The 21312-nt window shown below is 38.9% G+C and overlaps 1 protein-coding gene across 2 annotated transcripts in view; it reads left to right on the top strand.

Moving 5' to 3' along the window:
- The window catches only part of LOC128742030 (dendritic arbor reduction protein 1-like), an 86352-nt gene that overhangs the window by 56965 nt on the left and 8075 nt on the right, over positions 1-21312 (top strand). Inside the window, exons 1-3 of one of the 2 annotated variants that reach the window (XM_053838210.1) lie at positions 13718-13842; positions 13935-14437; positions 15109-15870. In XM_053838210.1, the coding sequence (XP_053694185.1) occupies positions 13767-13842; positions 13935-14437; positions 15109-15870 (1341 nt within the window). In that variant the 5' untranslated portion in view covers positions 13718-13766. Of the gene's footprint in view, positions 1-13717; positions 13843-13934; positions 14438-15108; positions 15871-21312 lie in introns of those variants that run through there. The other variant, XM_053838209.1, reaches the window with a different exon arrangement.

Here is a 21312-nt window from a genome sequence, read left to right as displayed (position 1 = left end):
GGCAGGCAGCTGGGCCTACATGTGGATGCATCCGTCTGGGCTGGTTGGTTGGCTGGCTGGCTGGCAATGGAAACGGAAACGAAACCACGAGAGCGAAGAACATCGAGGAACCGACGACATGAAAATCAATTCCCATCTTTCTAGTGACAGGTCCAAGCCCAGGAAGAGGAATGGGAGGGGGAGTGTATCGTGGTCCACAGCGCCGGCTGGCGCAACTTGCTAGTGCTGAAGTGATGTCGAGCATGGAAGCGAGTGCTTCATCAAGCTCTATGGTTCAACAATCAAAGCTACTGTTGTTTGGACAAGCCAACAATGTAGTTCGAATGGGAAGAAACAGAATAATACTGTGGAAAGGATTGCTACAATGTAGTGTGCTTGGAGTTGTTACTGCATATCTTTGTTGTGGGCACATTTGCAGATTGTAAAGCACATTACTGTAGCAGGAAGCCAGGGTAGCGCGATGGGGGCCGGTTGTTGTTGTAAAACTATTGAACTTGATTTTTTTTTATGTGTTAAGGATATCTTTACTGCACATCTTTACAATTCACGTTTTTTTCAGAGGATTCGCTGAGCACGGTACAGATTGCGATGCAAAACATTTTAGTCGTGCCTCGATTCAGTACTGTTAGCGAGTTAATTGGCAGAAAGAAAAACGTAACCAGTTCTTTTAAACAGCACAAGAAATGTAGATTAGATAAAAACATGAACTAAATTGGGTGTTATTGACCACAATTCAGTATCAATAAATTGAATCTTAGGTTTCATAGTATCCTACGGCAATGACAAAGTTCCGAGACGGCTTTAGGTTAGAAATAATCATAATCATATTGGGAAACACATATTACCAGAAAATTCATCTTTGGCTACGCCTCTTAATTTGAGGCAATTAATACTGGATGCGATCAACAAAACTTGATAAGATATTTACCGAACAAGAAATGTTTGAGAAAATGCTTGTCATCGTTGACTCGAGTAAATGCAAGCAACATAAATTAGGAATGTCGAAATTCATCTAATTGAATATGAACAGAGAGTGAAAAATCAATTCTACTCTAGGTTGGTAGAAAAGTAATAATTTCAAAGCTACGAGTGAACGTTCTCAGTGTATAATCGTTTTGATTGCCAACCCGTCGAAGAGAACTCGTCAAAAAATAGATTTTCGCGCTAGACATAAAGTCTATGACTACCGTGTTAATTGGCAGTAGAGAAATATTGTTTGTCTTATTGAAGTGGTGTTACTTTTGATCATTTCTATCTAATAGAAAGATTACACTCGCCACTGGAAGGTTCTACTAGTTGAAGTAAAATTTTGGTTTAGAGTTTTCGTTGAAGTTTGCAAGAAGTATAGTTGACATAGAATCATGTAGAATCAGCTTTTGCCTAGTTCATGTGTTTTTTGACGGAAACTAAACAAGGCATTGAAGTTGTGCCGAGTCAACATCCCTTGTGCCCCAAGGCTCAGTTCTCGGACCGATACTTTTCTGCTGTTCTCAAGTTTTGTTCCATCTAGCTGTACACTGATGATGTTCAACTAGAAATGTTGACTCACTAGAAATAACCAGGATGGTAAATGTGGACCTTGAAAGTGTTTCACAGTGGTCACGACGTAACGGGCTCGTAATCAATCCTGCCAAAAGCCAACCGTTGTTCGTAACAAGTCGGCATAGACGATTGAATCTGTGCCACCAAAATCGTGCATCATGATGAAACGAAAGATTATCCAGTAAGAAGAACAGAAAGTGTGAATAACCTAGGTATCGCGTTTCAAACTGATCTTCAGTTGGACGGCTTGATATTCCAAGTTGATTTACTCTCTGCGTGTCCGTACTTAACATACCGTCTGTTGTTTTGACAACTTTTGGAAGCTATTTGTGTTTATTTTACGAGCAGCAAATAAGTATTTATACTGTTTAATTAGCTTTTACCATGATTTTTGAGGATAATAAGGCAAAATGGGCGTCTTCCCAAGGTTTGCACAAGATGAGACTATCACCAATCGATTCCTTGCATTTTTTACATAGAAATAGGTAAGATTCCAAACCAGCGGCTTCAATCAATTGAAAGTACGAGCTCGTTTTTGCACATTTATAAGGAATATAGTGGAGGATTTATGTTTACGGCATGTTGTTTTAAATTTCACTGGATTCCGCTTTGCTGGATACTCTCTTTTTTATCAAAAGACACATATTTATTTTAAGTGAATTTCATCAGATTCATGCATGCTCACAGCATCCATTTGTTTCTTGTACTGTGAACCAACCGAAGATCATTTTACGCTATTTTCCGTCTGGTTGACCGCGAAAGTTAGGATAAGGTACCATTTATTACCGCAATCCATCAACCTGCCGTCTGATGCTTCATAATTTTATGGCGACAAAAGGTCCATTTTGTGTCAGCGGAATGCAACAACTGCTTCCGCCGACAAACGCTGGATGTTTAATCGTATTTTATGCATCGGTTACGGCTTCAGTGTCTCGAAAAATTAGCCGTATATCTTGCATAATCGTGGAATCGGCAGAGGAAGACTACGACAGGGATTTGTTTCTCCGGAATCAAGGGGTTCAATTGTAAAAGACAATGTGGCTTCATCGATTTTCAAGTAGAGGGAGACGCATGGTTATTTGTCAAAGTGCAGTGGTAAAATATTTCGTCTGGTAGTCACGAAATGAAAACCAGAAATAGAAAAGACGTCAAGACTCTTGAACGCAAATCCCGCAGGAATGTGCAGGATAATGCCACGCTATCGAAAACTATAATGTTTGATACCCATCATATTTGAAATCTAATTATTCTCAGACCACATCGCAGCCAGCAACAAATTACAAAACAACAATGTAAAGTTGTAAAGTAAGTGAGCCACCAAGCTTGACGCTTCGTATTGAAGGCAAAATGTCCCGCCGCCTACCAGTGCCTGCAGCGTGGACTCACAATTCCGGCAAATCCTCACGCTGCTGCTGCCGGCGGCTTCCGTCCGATTCGCCCCATGAATAAATACACCGGCTGGTTGGTTGGCTGGCTGGCTGGCTGTCAAAGTTGTGTGTGCAAACAGAACAGCCAGCCAGTTATGATTGTGTCATCAGCAACTTTCTAACGCTTAGCAGGGGATATAGCCTTGAACGAGTGCATCCACCTCGCGGTGCATTGGTGTGCACTAACTATACACTGTTGTTTCATTTATTCGATGACTATAAAAATAGCAACTAATATATGCAGTCAGCTTCCACTAACCTCCGTGCTCCCGATTCTTCACGTTTCGCCCGTAGGATGTCTACATTCGGATTGTTTAGATTTTCTTTTACTACCGATTGCACGCTGGGTTCAAGCGCAGTTTGTTTTGTATGTCGAAAATGGCCGACCATAATTCATTTAATTTATTTGTACTCATAATTTTTATCGTACTTTTTTGGCCTTTTCAGTCTTTTACGGAAATTATACTCATAATATTTTAAGTACAACGCTAAACAGTGGTTGATGTAATAAAATCAAACGGTCCTCAGATTCAGTATTCAATTATTCAGAATACATGACTTTGATATTTGAAAATTGTGCCGAAAAATAACTTCATTGAACCCACCGCACGGCGCCTACACTTAAATACTTTCCAGCCAGCCAGCGCGCGGTGTGACTGTTGCGTGCTAGCGTGGTTTAGTAGTGCACACCGGAAATCTAACAATGTAACATTTTGTAATGCATCCCGGGGTCTGACGTTAGCTAGCCGCTTGGTATATACTAAGTATGTATATATACACATAGTTGTCATAGGCGTAGCTGCCTATGTGGTGTAGGGACGCTCCGTGTTAACTATGCCGTGTTTCGATAGACAGACGTTTACTATTTGAAGTGTTTGTTAAATTATCAACTGCGAGGGGCTATTCCCGTTTTAGTCAAGTGTGAGTATTCCTATGATGAGTAGATTGGAATTCAATTTACCACCGGCACGCTATTGCCCGTAATGATTGTGTGCGCGGTTCAGAAGTGGCTAACAGGAGTGCTATATTTGCTTTTGAATTTTTGACAGAATAGATTGGATATGTGTATACTAATTTTGTACATGTTCTGTACTTAGGTCAATATTGTATGTGATACTGAAGCTTTGTGTGAAAACAATATTTTCCTAAGCGTTGGTATATTTCGTTCAGTTTACGACTGTAGTAGAACTTAGAGAAATAAATTCTACTTTACTCATCATATTCGAGATATTACTAGAAGCTTTGTAAGAATGTTCTAAATAAAAATACAAACACATTCTGGCAAAAAACCACTCTCGAGAAGTAATTGTAATTTTTACTGATTTGCAAGATATAGGTAAAAAGGTAACTGATTACTTTATGATTTAATCACTATACGATAAAACTGATCACTTTCTAGTCAGTCGAGAATTCTTTTGAATCAATTCAATTATTTATTCTCAAGTCAATTAGAGAATCTATCGTTAATGTCACTTGGAGATCCACGAAATAACATTTTGTTTTAATTCTGTGATGCTAGTCATGGACTTGCTTACTTCTTACATTTTGAAGACAGTTTTCTGCAAAAGATAGCTTTGGCTGCTTTTTCGTCAGACATTCTGGTCACATGTCCAGTACAATGCAGCCTGACGCGTTGTAGTACATTAACTATATCAAAATGTTTGTTTACCTACTTGGTATAACTCATGATTCATGCCTATCCGTCACTTCATTTTCTATTTTCCCGCCAAGTAAAAGAGATAAAGTCTTAGTCGGTTAGCGTCTCGCTTCCGGAACTTGCACATTCTGGTTTTCATTCGGTGGACTTCGCAACCAACTATTAGAATACAGGACAACTGACTGCAACTGCCTCTCCTAGCCGAGATTCGAACATACAACGACTAACTTGTTAGACCCGTGCCGTACATCCAAACCAACTGCCAACTTGTACCTCCCAACGTGCAACGTTAAATATTGAAGGCAGAATTCTACGTTCAAACACTCCAAACACTCGTCGATCTACTTCCTTCAGTGTTTTATGCAAGTTTGAAAACTACGGGACTTCAGTTAGTATTTATGTAAACCGTAGAAAATCCTATTTACAAATGCAACTCGCCTCCATGAATTACATCATTTTTACGTTGCACAATTACACCGAGGTAAATGAATTCTTCGATTATCTGAAATGGTTTCCCATCGTACTGCACTTCAGCACAATCACCTCTAGGGCACCTACGTTCTTTATCAGTTGCCATGTAGGGCAGAAGACCTGTTTTCAGCTTATTAAACAATTGCTTCTACTCCTTACGCCAGTTCTATTGGACGAATGAGCAACTTTGATGTTCATTCAATAAGAAACAGCAAATTGCTTACATTTTTTAGAAAATAGTTTTAACATATTGAAGTTATATATCGACAAAGTATTTATTTAATGAAAGAAAAACAATTTAGACTGAATTTAGAAGTAAGTTTAAAATACCTTTCCGTACTCTACTTACTGTATTTTGCCGGTGTTGATGATGGTTTCTAATTTCGCTGCACCTAATTTCAAAAACCTGAAAACCTCTTCCACTGCTCTGCGACCAATCTATTAACAACAAATAATATTGGCATCATCTTCAAAACCAAGAAGCATGTAAAATCTCGTGGATAAGAAAGATTACCGTTCCATTGCACATTTGCCCTTCTCTATGCACCTTCAAGGCAATGTGGATTATCAGCGTACTCCGCCTTGCTGCTGTCCATCCAACGTCACTATAACAGCTGAGTTCTAACCCGCGGTTCTGAAGCTTGATTTGGAACCCTTCCAGCGTCGTTCGAATCAGCCTGAAGACAATGCCTGAAGATCAAGACAAAAATACAAGGTGGATCCAATTTTGTACAGGCTCTCCTGCTATTGCAATCCTTTGGTGCTCCTTGGTTTGCCTAGCATGTTGTCAGCCCATGCATAGTAGCCGAGAGGAATCAAATCAGACGAAGAAGCAGGCCCCACCTTCGATGAAATAAAATCCGGAAAACTGTCCTTACACCAAGCCTGTGTGGCTTCCGCCTGGTGAGGCGGTGCAGAGTCGTGTTGGAAGCAGTATGGTGCATTCTTGTAGTGTTTCTTTGGCGGTGGGAAGCAAACAGTTCTTCAAAACATTATCAATGTAATATTTAGTGTTGATTTTAACACCAGGTTCAATGAACAGCAATGGAACCTTCAAATTTTCGGAGACACATCACCATACCATCACCCTGGAAACATTCTGGAACCTTTAAACAGCCAGTTTGTTCCGAGGAATATCACAAAGATGTGCTGCATATATCCGATCATTTTATTGGTTGTGTTGATCCTGTAACAGGAACATATCTTCGTCCGAAAACAAAATTTCACAATCGGCACGGTGATGCAACATGAACAGCTGCCGACATCTTTCGACTCTTGCACTCTTTTGCTTTTCAGTCAAACCGTGTACCCATTATTTTTTGTATGGTACCAACCGAAGTTCATCTTTCAAAATATTCTTTATGGTTGACTGTATAATTACCAGTTCCTTAGCCATCTTCCATCCAGACTGTTCTGGTTCTGTGGTTTCGCTCTCTTACTCATTTGATGGCTTCCAGTGTCCTCGGTGTCCAGAGTATTCGATGTCCGAGGAATTGGAGAACGGTAGCCCTTAGCCGAGTTACATGGAGAAACTTTGTTCAACAGGCTTTGTCTTAGGACGGCAAGTCACCTAAGTGAGTAAGCGGTGTCCTTACAGTGGCCGGGTTTGGGGGGTATTTTCCATGAACCAGTTTCCTTGTATCGCTCGATGGTACGGAAGTTGAATCTTTCGCGTATTTCGAGTCACTTCAGCTTCTTTAAAATATCACACGGTCGAAATTTGTTCTAAAACAAACTTATCACAAGTTCCCTTTTTGCGCCCATGTTTACCATGACTCTTAAATGAATAAAAATTCAAAACGATCTTGCAAGCTGTGTTGATATTTGAATGCACTCTAAGATATGCGATGAAATGCAAAGAAAGATATGCGGACACATCTGAGATTAACCCATTTTTATAATAAAAATTTTATTTAAACTCGTCCAAAAAACAATGACTGTTATTACTACTTACCCTGTAATGCTGTCATGCTGCCAATACGAACTTGCACAATATTAATCATTGGCACAATATTCTTCACTTCCAGTATTTCGCTTCCTGACCGTAGCATACTCACATTTATAGTACCGTCATCCGGGGTGAGATTGTGCCAAAAAAGCATATGTTTTTGTTCTTTAGCTCAGTATACACACAATTTAGGAACTAAGTTGATTTCAAACCTGTCAATATGTACTAAATTGTTCAATTAACAACTACCGTAGAGATGGTTTAGTTACAATGAAACCTAATTTTACTGGAAGTGCATGAACTTTGGCACAATCCTACCCCTTCTCCGGGGTGACATTGTGCCAAAAACTTAAAGTTAAGCTAAAAACCTAAACAGTGAACGTTAGCATTTTTATAAGCAATACACATAAATATCAGTATAAAGTATTTCATATGGGGCCGTCCATGAACTGAGTGGACTATCAGGGGCTGGGGGTCGACCAAAAACAACGCATCATACAAAAAGTATGAACGAAAATACCCCAAGGCGGTCTGGAATAACTAAAAATGAGTTCGTAGTCAATGGACAGCCTTTATATAGCCAGAAAGGGAGATATATGAAGGGGTGTATCCTAAGGGGGCATACCTATTTGATCATTTAACAAAAGTAACCATTACTTCGTTCGAGAACCCGCTGCCGCAGAACATGTAGCTCATTCCACCCCCCCTCCCCCTCCTTAAAACTGGCAGTTTATACACGGTGTAATATATTCGTCTTATATTAGAGTGTTTATCTGAGCATCTGAAATTTCCAGAGAAAAAGTAAAAATTAGTTTAATTTATTTAGCAGACCTATGCTCCAAAATGGATAATGCAATCTAATCTGTCAAAATATTGTGCTCAATAGTAAAGAATGTGAGTGTACTGGTGTATACTGACGTATTTTTGTTGTGTATGTGAAATCCACAAATTGGATCGATCATTATGGCTTGGCACAATCTCACCCCCGTGTAGCTCGAAAAGTACAAAGTTTCGAAAAATATTATTTTCGTAATCAAAACTTATCCAACGCATAATAACCTTTCAATACATTGTAAATGATTAGTTTATATACCTTCAAAATAGCAAGTTGATGCGATTTCTTGTTTGGGTTGGTTTATGGGGGACATTTTTTACAAGCGTTATTTCCGAGTATTTTTGATCGCGAACTTTGAAACCCTGTTTAGGCTAAATAGTTTGCTAATATTATCTGTGTTCAATTCTAAGTTATGAATAAATATGTTATTTTCATCATCATTTTGAATTTAGGTCACCAGTTTCTATAGATATAAAAAAATTTCACAAATAAACATTTGTGGTTTTTGGCCCAATCTCACCCCCGTGGCACAATCTCACCCCGGATGGCGGTAATACTAATATTTTCCTGGTTGGAGTACGGCAAAATTTATTCATTTTTTTGCATATTTTAACAGTTTCTAATATGATTTCTGTAGTGCGGAAGAACTTCATAATCAAGCGAATAAAGTTGTTCTTCATAAGCAAGTAGTTGGAATCCTTGTTCTATATGTATTGATGCTCTATATGGGTCATTCCATCTCAAATGTACAGACCGGTTGGATTCGACCATCAGCGATTTCAACAAAAATTGGCATAATTGTTCATTCCGACCCCATAACCAATTTCCCAAAGTTTTATGCCGATTGAATCAATCACCCTAGCAGTGGCGTTACTTCGTTTTTTACTGATTTTCAAAAAAAGTCATTTTTCGGGTTCAAATATCTCTGAAATAGTTTGATGAGAAGACATGCCAATATACTTTTTCTACGGATTTTTGCGCCAGATATTCAAAACGCTATATCTCCAATACTACCAATATTGTTTTTTCTAGTTAAGTGATTCTTATGTCGAATTTTCTGGTGCACATTTTAAGCATATTTATTTGAAAATAAAATTGAGGGTGTTTTGAGAAATTTGCATTTTTCGTTTTAAATTCTAAAACAAATGTATGATGTTGACAAATTAGATAAAAACTGATAACATCATTCGATTCCGCAACCAAAATCTCATAGAAAAAGTATATTGACATGTATTCACATCCAACTGTTTCAGAGATATTTGAACCCGAAAAATGGGAAACGTTGGGAAATTGGTTGTGCGGTCGGAATAAACAACTATGCCAAATTTGGTTGAAATCGCTGATGGTCGAATTTAATTTTCCCGATTCTTTTGTTCACTTGAACATATGGAATGACCCATATGTTCTTTTTTACACAATAATTGAAGACTACTGGATATTTATGCCATATAGAAAAGACAACGAAAATGACACAAATCTGATAAAGATGTTAGAACAGTAATAAAAAGATGACGAAACTACGATGAAAAGACGCAAAACTGCGACAAACAACACGCGCGACGGAAGAGTGACGAAGGCCAAGAAAAACAACAAACGTCTTTGACAAAAAAGAGACGAAAGATGATGAAAAGATGACAAAGAAGACGAAGAAAATGTGGTAAAATAAAGATCGATCTAAAGACGCTACAACAGCAACAAAAAACGGCAAGAAACCGCCAAAAAAAACCGCAAAATATGTCAAAAACAGACGTTAAAAAACGTCGACAATACAGTGAACAGATAGTAAAAAGACCATAAAAAGACAACAAAAGCACGACAAATAGATGACGACTACAAAGAAGAACCTACAAAGAGATACATGACAGAAAGATGGCGAGAAGGCAACGATAATATGACGAATAGTTAACGATAAGATGATCAATAGACGACGAAAGAATGCAGTGAAAAGACTACGAAAGAAAAACAAACTGTAAAAACCAAACAACGAAAAGACTATAATTATATGCAGAAAAGGCAATGAATATAAAAAGATAGCAAAACAGCAACAAAAAATGGCAAACAAAAATTACGAATGATGACGCCATCCCCATAAAAACAAAAAAAAAATACCAAAAGCGGTAAGAAGACGACAGCAAATCGCGAAAAATTACGGATGAATTACGGGAAAAGAAAGAAAAAAGGCAAATGACGAAAGCTTGCGTTCTTCAATAATTTAGGGAAAATTTGAAATGCATCTTGAACTGATTTGCTTTAAAAAAGTATTAATTTCCTTCAAATTAACTATGATTTAACCCGAGATTAGTCAAGCGAGGTTTTCTGATATTTAAATTTGTTTTTCACCCCCACTGGGTTACCCTTGACGATCACCGAAATTTTCAAAGTGGAAACTGTTGAATGTATAAGCAACGTCGATGGTTCCTAACCAATCGTTACGCGCACTTCTGTTCTACAAACTGTGTAAACTACCCAGGTAACCAATAAGCATTAGTATAAGCAGTAAATCAATCGTTTATTAGCATCCCTGGCGTTTTATACGGCAGGCTGCCGTTTATTAACCTTTTGACTGCATAACTGTTGTAAATTGGCATTAGGGCTGTCTAACCGGTAGTACCGAAACCGGTAATACCGGCCAATTTTTGGATACCGAAATACCGGTTTTGGAAAGGTAAAAAACCGGTATTTCCGGTATTTTCTAATCTGAACTAAATTTGATAGAAGATTATAAAACTCTTAGAAAAACAATTTGGTGTTAATGCAGACGAGATTATTCGACTACTAACAATGCAGAGAGTGAAATGATGGGTCAAATAATTATAGCTCTTGAACCCGTTTAATGCACAGGAGAGCATCTTTGCTGTAAAAATGTTTCATTGTATGAGCCAGACGTCGCGTTTCAATTTATGTTTGAACAACTTGATATTTAAAAGCCATAAAATTATTCGAAGCTCTCAAATAACGAATTTAGGAAACAAGATCAGGGCCCAGAAACGTCACTGACAATAGTAAATTGTTATTCAACTATGAAGTAATGAAACTTCAGTTTCAACTAAAGCAGCGCCGGCCGCTTCGTTTCAAAATTGGCTTCAATCAGCGTCATTGAAACGATTTTTACTTCATCATGACGACCGGTTTTAAAGTTTCATTTGTATTTCTCTACTAAATATTTAGAAGAAGGTCTGCAACTTTGAATGCAATTGAATTGATTTTAAGTAAGATTCCTACCATTTAACGCATATTATGATTAACCTACTCAACATCGACAAATCGCGCCTGACTGTCAATTATCGTCATTAGACACAGTCACTAGCTTCAGCTGAAGTTTGCTTGAAACGTCCTGTTCAACAAATGAAACAAGTCGCTTCTTGTGTGAAGCGAAGGTAAGAGAAAGTCAGCTTCATATATTTGTTTCGACAATACCGGGCCCTGATCAGAATACGGGGATCTTTGCGCTTTTTGAGCATTCTTGCCATTAAAGGATCTGCTAGGAAAGAATTTGGAATATTTTTCAAATCTTTCGAGTGATACATTGATTAAACAAGGATATGAAATCTGCATCCCACTATCTTCGAATAGTGGGAATGATAACAGAGAAGAGAAGATATCTGTGAAGGATTAAGAAGAGGATGACGCTATGCAAGAGGTCCGGTTTGGGGATGGAGGAAAAATTCGTTGAGAAACTGTAGGAGCATTAATTATGCTGTAAACTACAATACAAGATATTTGTAAATAATTAAGAGCAGTTTCCCATACTATAAATTTGAAGAAATGAAAGAAAAATTCCTGATGCGCTTAGAGCCGTTCGTCAGACATCGCTGAAAGTGGAAGTTTTTTCAATTGTTGGTAGCGTTGGTAATAAAATTCGTACTAGTAAAAGAAATAAATCGCTTAAAGTATTATATCTGCTTAAATTCTACTTTGATAAGCAACAATACTGAAGCTAAAGTTTGAAAATAAAACGATTTACTGAAATACATCGACATTTCTATTGATTTCGAATAATCTGCCAATACCGGTATTTTACCGGTATTACCGGTATTTTCTACGCCAATACCGAAATACCGGTTTTCACCAAAAGCGCCCAATACCGACAGCCCTAATTGGCATCCACAATTCTATTTAAATTCTTCTTGTCAGCACTAGAAGAGGGTTAGCAGTAAAGTAGCCGCATATTTTACCAAAATAGTATTTAATTAGCATTTAAGGCAACTTAAATGCTTATTGGCTTGCATTTCAATTGCATTGGAAATGCTTATTGGTTACCTGGGTAGATCACCTATTTTAACTCACCTTGATTTAACCAACAATTTGAGCAAAACTTCAATCAGCGCCCTTTTTTGAATGTTTTCCTTTCAGGACATCCAGTTTGTCCAGGTGCAATGTTTTCGTAATAAAATCGATCGAAGATAAGATAATGTTACACAAAATTGCAAAATTATTTACTCTTAGGGCATCAAGTTGGTCTAGGTTTTATCGAAATCAATAATTCCTAACCGGTTGAGACGTTTAGATTCTATCATTTTTTTTTTTAATTTCTGGAGTCGAAATAAACGAAATCGCTGATGTATAAGATTGTCGAACCGGGCCGGGAAAACAGAAGCGTGCTTGCATGGGACTGGCAAATTCGTTTATTCTTGTAGGTATTCATGATTATTTCAATAGTGACTCGATAAATTTTTATTGTTTTTTATTTTTCGTGTTTTAAAAGTTTACTCCAATATAGTTAACAAAAACGCAGTTCTATATTAAAATTCGAAGTCCGCCATTTCCCAAGTAGGTCATTTCAAAAATATATATCAAACCTAGAAAAGTGGTCCATACAGCACCCCCTCTGTGATTACATTACGTAATCTTAATGGCTTGCCGCTTACCATGTAAAAGCCCTCAATCAGAAACATTTTCAATTTTTTTCGGTGCGCTATAAACCCTCTCAGTAACAAAAGAACCAAAGGTACTCTCTATAGGCCATTACGTAGATACGTGAAGTAAAAAAATCAATAAGGTGCTTTGATTAATAACTGAAAAAGTGGCAGTAAAGTGGTGACTTGTATTTAGCAATTCAACTGAGAATTGAAATTCTGCCTGCTTATTTTCATATCTAGTCAATTAGTGTTATTTAGAAACTCTGCATTCTTCACGTTACAAGTTATTACCTCAGAATGGGTTTATACTTTAGAAGTGAAAAAACTGCCAATCAAATAGTCTGGGACAATGCAATGGAGTTTCACAATGAGATCGCGGCTCAATTATCATTTATTTTATATAGACAGTTCACATTTTTGATTTCAATAAAATTCGATTTGGAATGATTTGCAGTGGAATCAATTTAATCATTCCGATAATATTCAGCTCCACAGTGTTCTGCTGAAACAAAGCACATCTGCGTAGCCTATTTGTTAATGGTTCATGTAGCTATTTATCACTTCGAGATCTGAAACTAAACACATCTTTCCAAAGTCACGTTCGAACTAACACTTGAATCGCTCCGGTGGCCGGTAAGTATCACCACTAAACCATTTCCTAAGCTACGCTATAGTACGAGAGCGTGCGCACACCAAACAACCGACGGACGACGCGACGCGACGGTCCGACCGACACCGTTTTAATCAGAGGCAAAACACATGCTTAGCCGGCTTTTTGACTGTGGGCTGATAGAGGCGGCCGAGGCGTGTTCACTAGCACATCGAAACGGTTAGAAGCTATAAAAGAGGAATTATATGTTCCTTGGGGCGACAGTCGGTCTAAACGTTCGCGGCCAGTTGACGCTCCTCCGCGCAAGGGCCAATTTGCGTCGACGTGAATTGCATCAGCTGTGCAAACACACATTCGCCAAAAATTTAAAATAATAATAATAAACAGCGGTCGTAAAATCCGTGTACCGGCCACAAGATGTGCGACTGTTTGCTGCAAAATAGCGTCTCGCTGTCGTTTCTTACGCTATCACTCTCTACCCCACCGGAATCGCGTACGTTTCTGCCGGTTTTTATTTTAATTTTAAGTGCACCAGTTCGAACCGATTTACTAATTGATATCAATTTTTTTGCTTGCTTGTTTCAGGTCTCAGTTCCCGTCAGGACACAGCTTCACCGACCGACACGGCGTGTTCGTCGGAGTCGCCAGCATTTTTGGGCCCCGCTTCACATTTGCTGCTGTACGATCAGAACAGCTCCGAGGAGGAACTGGAAGTGATCAACGGTGGCGTGCTGGAGGTGGGCAGCGAAACCGACGGCGACGGTGGTGGTGATGGCGGTGGAGGTGGCGCCGACTGTGCCAGTGGTATCAGTGCCGGCAGCAGTGAAAGTGTTAATCAAATCGGAACCATTGCGAGGATCACCAGCCGGCAGCACCGGGCGCTTGCGGTGGAAACCGATGGCAGCGACGGGATCGATGATTGTACCGACGAGCTGTGCTTAACGTCACCGACGTCACCGACGGTCGGACTGCTGAGGCCCTTGGCGGTTACACCGAACCAGCTGGGGGCAGTCATGTCCAAACGGTGTAGTTCAAACAATTTGCTCGAGAAGCGCAAACGTTCGCTGGCGCACAGCTCGGATGATGAGGTGAGTGCGCTGTCGCTTTGGAGGGTGAATGCTGCAAGTTTGATACGGAAGTTTTAAACTTCAGTTGTGAACTCGATGCAATATCTTTGTACTATAATGTGCTTTTATAGATAGTGAGATCCTCAGGAGGAATAGCTTGAGTGATATTCTGATGATCTGATTGTGATGCATTTTTTGCCAATAATTTCCTGATTTTGTAACCGGCCTTAACGGGAAACTAGCCATCATTAACTTTTCGTCGAAGAGCCCAATTTCGGAAGCAGTTTTCGGGTCCAAAAGCGGGTTCCTGTTTATAGAAATGTATTCACTGCATTCTTCTTGCCAATCTGGAGCTGGACACAGCGAACATATTTTTATGAGCCAAATTTTTGTTTCAAACAAAAAAACAGAATCGATGACGACTAATTTCACCTTAATTAGATATTAGTTTCGAAAATTAGACAACCCGACAAATCAGCAAATATCAAACAGAGCCCTTAATTTTCAGTATTTTAAATTCTCAGATCACAATCTAAATATGCTGTCGCAGGAATTATTTTGTACAAAGTGTTAGCTAATGTCGCACAGATTCTTCACTGTATCAAAAAATTTGCTGTCACCTGCTTTTAATTTACTAATTGATAAAGGAGGAAAAGTTAAAAATTAAATAATGTTTTTTTCCTATTTTCCAGGTACGTCATCTGTTAGAGCATCAGCAGCACCAACAACAGCATCACCATCATCAACATCATCATCATCATCATCATCATCACCAACACCACCAGCAGCCGCTGATGTCGGCTCCGGTGAACTTTCGCACATCACCACCACTAGAAGCTTTAAAACCACACCGTGGCCATATTATCCAGCGTTCGACCACGCCACTCATCCTGACGGACAGCGGTCGTGGCCTGGAGCACATTAGAATATCATCGTCCTCGTCGATCTCGTCGACGACGTCTTCACTTTCGTCCCTGGGGGGAGGAGCTGCTGGTGGGTCAACAATCTACGGTGGAGGCGTCGGAGGCTTACCCCCCTGTGATAGTCCCGCGACCGTCAACTACGGTACTGGCCATCAGCCGCAGCATCATAATCATCATCAACAGCATCATCATCAACAACAACAACCAGCGCAGAATAGTAATAATCTAGCACTGTTAAGTACAACAAATGCTTCCACGGCCAGCGGCAGTAATGGCAGTGGTGCCTCTACCGTGGTAACCGCGGCTGGCACACTAGGAATGGCCTTCGGGCAGGGCCAGGACCCGCCCGGCGGGACGATGGCCGGCACCGCCGCGGTAGCAAGCAACAATATGGAAATTAGCCGATCTGTTAGTCCTCCAGCGAAAGTGTTTCATTGTGCGGTTTCTCCGCGGCGAAGGCAGCCGCGCCATCAGCAGCAGCGGCTACAGCGGCCACACAGGCCATGTTTAGATTTCGACAAAATGCAGCAAGTAAGTATCTACAGCTTCGACGCCATCCCGAACAGTCGGTTTGGGCGGAAGTGTGCCGCCATGTGATATGTTTATTTTTATTTGTTAAGTTTGATACTTACCACTATGTTAGCATTTCCAATTGTATTCTAATAAATTTTCTAATTTTGTAATTTGATTCTTTTACCGTTTCTGATACGAAAAGAAGAGCGTTTTTTGTTAGAATTACGTAATACCGAACCAATTTAATTGATACTTAATTTTATTATATCCAGTGCCATATTAACTTGCTGATGAGTAAATTATCTTATTATTTAGCAGTTCGTTGTTTTTTCAATTTTTGTTTCCAAAGAGGATATGCATTTGCAATCTTTAAATCGATTAGTTAGGCATGGATAGATGATGTCTTTAGTAGCAAATATTTATTATCAGACCAGAAAATTGATCAGTGATTTACACTATATATTGTTTTTATGATGACCTTTGGAATAGTCCAATTTGCGATTGTCAATTGTGGCCAATGATTTTGCTTTTTGCACGATATTGCGAAATTCCTCAGTGATTTAGGTTGTATCGTGTTGTAAAAATAAACTTTCTATGTATATATTGGTGTAGTAATTATTTAGTGCTGTAGTAAAAAGTATCCACAACCTAAATTATATTTTTTTATTGGGTACTTACAACGTTTTTCGAGAACTATTTGGATCAGTTTCATCATTTACAGTTATTTATTTTAATGGTAATGAAAGATGTTGAAAATTTGTTGCGCTGGAGTGCTTCACCACAGGTTTTTTCATTTCTCGAACTAACCAAATGACCAAATGCGAACCAAATGGCTTTCACCTTTTAAAATATTATGTTTTCATAGCTTGTCTCGTTATTTTCGAGATTTACCTAGCAGCGTACTGCTCGAAATCTCATAACAGTATAATGACCGCACGGAGTGCAGTTTTGTTGACCTACTATTTTATGTCTAAAACATAACTTTCATCAATAATTTTTGTGTCCATCTAACATCATGCAATAGTATAGCGTGAAAGGTGAACGAATTTTGCATTTTATTTGTGGCATAAACTTTTGCTTCACAGCTTCACAGGCGATTATTTTTGCTATCAAACTATAATGTAATCGCATATCAGTCTAGACACCTACTAAGATGGTGTGATGTTCATTTGTGTAAAACGTGGAACACGCTTGTTATGATGTGTTTACTGAGCTTGTTGCCATTGGTGCCACCTTCAACTTATCGGTTGTCTGGAATGGAAAGCAGAAAATATTTTCGAAGCCAAAAGATGGAATTGTGTAATATTAATTCGCTCTCAATGAATACAATTCTCCCCAATACGGAGAACTTAGCATTACAACAGTGCACAGTGGAAAGAAAATTTCAATTGGAAGCTTTGTTGTTTATTACAAATAAGCAGCTTAACATGCTTAAAGGGAAATGAGCAGTCATTAACTTTTCGAATTTCAGATGCAGTTTTTGGGCCCAAAACAAAAGTTCTGTTTAAGGAAATGTATTCAGTACATTCTTCTTGCTAATCTAAACAGGGGGTATATATTTTCATGAACAAAAATATATTTCAAATAAAAAATTTAATTTTGAAATTTACAGAATCGATGACGATTCCTTTCTTCTTAAATGCTGACAAAACGGCGCTCATTTAATTTGCAAAATAATGTAGATTACTTGAAGTAACATAAAGGAATAGGAACAACGCTCAAGAAATTCTTTTCTTTTTTACTGGGATTATATGTTACATATTGTGGTGATAGGGTAGTTGATCCAATATTTGTGGTAGTATCAATAGTTGCGCTACTATTCATTATTAATGCATGTTTTCGTCACCGTAGCATTTTAAATAAAGCAATTACGTTCATTATATAAAACAGGTTCTTAGAAGTATTGGCAGTTACACTACACCATTTAAAATTGAAGCATTATTTGCTCAAATGCCAATTTTCCAAAATCTAACGCAACTATACGCGCAGTTGGAGCGCACAACTATAGGCGCTCATTTCTATAGTTTTGCTACGATGTTTTTTCACTTAGTAACCTAGCAATGTATATGGAATCACACAATTAAAGGAACACCAAACTTAGTTAAGGAAATATTAGCGCAACTGTTGGTACAATATAATTGAATCGGAAAATTCATTTTTTATTTATAAAGCTTCTCGTACAACGAAAGCAATTGTCTTGCCTTGTGACAAATACCTTGTATTTGATAAATTTATATCCCATAAGCATTAATTGTCGCATATACCTCAATAAATAAGAAAAATGAAGTTATATTGTGCTTAGTGGCGCGACTAATGGAGCATCTACCCTACCATCAAACAATTGCGATTAAAATTGTCAATAATGTAAGACATCTGCCAAATAATAACGCTTTATATCAGCATCAAGACTTTTTTTTATCTAGGCTTGAACTGAATATCCATCATTTGCGGAGCATTTGATTCATTCAAGCATTAAATACATCGTTTGGAGTGTCAATTTTGGCATCCATTTAACATCACTTCACTGAAATCGGTTAATTTCGCAGTTTACAAGACCCAAACAGGTAGATACTTATTCGATCGTGACGATCATGATAAAAATTGCTATAAAGCTATAGCAGCATCCGCATCATGTAAATTAGCTCTGCTTGATTGATTCACTTGTTCCAATCTATCAAAATCCAAGATTAAACAAGGATAAACTTTTCGGTAACAAAAGCCATGTTTTCACAAAAATCGGCTCCGCAGCTTCCGTACTTCGTGCTCCGTATTCTTTCATTATCTGGCATCTCTTCGCATTCGACTGCATCGTCCGCTACCTCGAAATCAACTGTACTCTCAATATTTCTGAAGCATTTACCGGAGTGTGAATATATAATGCTTGTGCAATTTCCTAGGCATCGCAGAAGTTGCAAATCGCTTTCGTCCTGGTCGAGTCATTCTGCACGTTGACCTCTATGTTCCTGATGCTGGTGGGGTTGTTAAGAATTATTTTCGTCGCAGTGTCGTTCATACGCCTCCATCGGTCACCGCTTTCAGTTTATATTCCGCCAAATATCGTCCACAGCACTTTCCACTCGAACACGGCAAAGGTGCGTATGTCCTCCGGGAGCAGCGTACCATCTTCAAGTCCATAAAGAACTACTGGTCTAATAAGGGTTTCGTACATTGTCTGCTTCGTACAGCGTATGCTTCTTGATCGTACCGTTTTGCGAAGAGCAAAACAGGCCCGATTTCCCAGTTGAATGCACCGCTGTATCTCGTTACTAGTCTTGTTGTTCGCGGTCACTAGCAAATACACGAACTCATCTACCACTTTAAGGTGGTCGCCCGCAATGGTTACCATCCGAGAAAGGCGCGCGTTTGTTTCCTTTAAGTCTCTTCCTTTCATGCATTTGGTCTTCAACGCATTTATTTTTATCCCAATCTTCCTAGATTCCACTTTTAGTCTGGTGTAGATTACCCCCGCTATCACAAAGCTCTTGGCCATGATATCAAAGTTATTTGCAAAACCTAGGAATTGGCTACCCTTGGTGAAAATCACGCCGATACAAGTCAAAAACTTTCATAGTTATAACTTCCATAGCTAGTTATAAAATCACAATAAAACTGTATATTAAGCAAAATTATTATAGTTGCTTATATTATTACGATAAAACTGGTTGGAGGCTTATAAACGTTGTATAAGTGGGGTGTAGTAATACAATATGGATCACCAATCAAAGTTGATCTTATTGTGGTTGTTTGTCAAATCGCAATAAAACGGTTAGTTCTATGGTGCTATTAATACCTATAGGAACACCCTAGCTAAACAGATTTCTTGCGGCTATTATGAAGAATATGAAAATTCAGCACCAAAATCATTTTTTAAGTGAGGCCATACTGCCGTTTCTAGCATTCATTTTGGTCGCCAAACAACAAGCAAACTGTGAGTTGCAGAAAAGAAGTTATCAGTCGGTTTTTATGCCAGAATGCTGCTAGAATGATTTCGGTAGAAACTAAGATTGACTAATTGAATTTATTTATTTTCTTTAAACTGGTTTTCGAAAATTGCAAAATTTTGATGGTCCGTAAATTTTGGCCGCTTATTATGCCAACATGCACGATAAAATTTAATGCGCATATGCTGCACAACTAGGGAAACTGCTGACACAATTTATTATATATCCTTTCGGATATTTTATTATGGTCGCTGCAAATCAAATCGATCAGGACGATCTGATTTTAACTTTTCTGCTCACGCCTATATATTTTCGAGTTAATGAAGCTGTCTGGGTGATTTAGCTCGAGCCTTCATTAGATTATGGCGGTTGCCATCAAGCAGCGATAATCATAATCGGTTTTATTGCTGCTTTTAGCAGAGCGTAATAAACCTACTTGAGCTTCTGGCTTGACTCTTCAAGAGGCTATAAAAACCTTCTGAAGAGTGGGCCTGTGGTCAAAAGGAAGTTTTATAGTAGTCATCAGAAGGTTTTAGTGGAGCTCATAGTTTTATTAACGTTTTTTTGAAATTGGTTATGAAAACCACTACGGGAACGCAAATAATGTTAAATTTCTGCTTGGGCAGATGATGTTGATGTCACGTGGGGAACAGCTGGCATTTTGGCGATGAAAAAAGTACACAACACAATTCAACGTAACAAATTTTCCTTTTACCCTACGTTCATTTAACTTTCTAGATAAATAGATGGATGCCAGCATGTTTTTTAGCCCTTCTGTAGCCTTGACGATGAACTGCTTCTTCATTTGGCTATTATGTTATTGGGGTAGAACCTCCGTTTGAGTTTCGTCCAAAATTTACTTTCGGTCGCAGCAGGGAGAGTGTGGGCGGGTTGTCGGCCTTCGGTACAACGTTTATCTTCGTCCATTTCCTCCAGTCTTGGCATAATATGCCGAGGGCAGCTCCGGTTGAAAGATCACATCCTCCTTCGAGTGATATTTCTTGATGATGACGACAACTTTCGGCAAGCACTTTGTACTGTGTATCTCTCCGTTGCTTGGACATTCCTTTCTCGTTGGTCGGCAGTCATAAGACCTTCTTCGGGAGCTTGGTGTGGGAGATATTTGACATCATCGCCTAATTTATTGGTTGTGGGTGTAAAATACCCGATCCCTTGCCATTGGCTACTGTCCAGCGTCAAGCAGGTTTCGTTTTCGTCATCCTGTATAACCCCGACTCGTGTTTCGCAGGCAAAAAGGGTCGTACGAGCACCTTAAGCTGCATCTTTTAGAGGTCTACTGATCAGATACAGCAGGCCACGACGAAAATATCCATTTTGGCCAGGTATTTCTTCGCCTTGAACGATAAAGTGTTGCGGGTTACACTATGTGGCGTTTGGGTATTCGCTCTTCCCACTTCGACGTACACATAAGGTTACTTCAGTTACCCATGATTATCGAACAGGAACACAAAGTTACCATATCTGCATCCCGAGCATCAGAACTATTGCCTGGGTGAAT

This window comes from Sabethes cyaneus, chromosome 3, assembly GCF_943734655.1.
Source record: "Sabethes cyaneus chromosome 3, idSabCyanKW18_F2, whole genome shotgun sequence".
Taxonomy (NCBI): domain Eukaryota; kingdom Metazoa; phylum Arthropoda; class Insecta; order Diptera; family Culicidae; genus Sabethes; species Sabethes cyaneus.
This window is presented reverse-complemented; position numbering and strand designations above follow the sequence as displayed.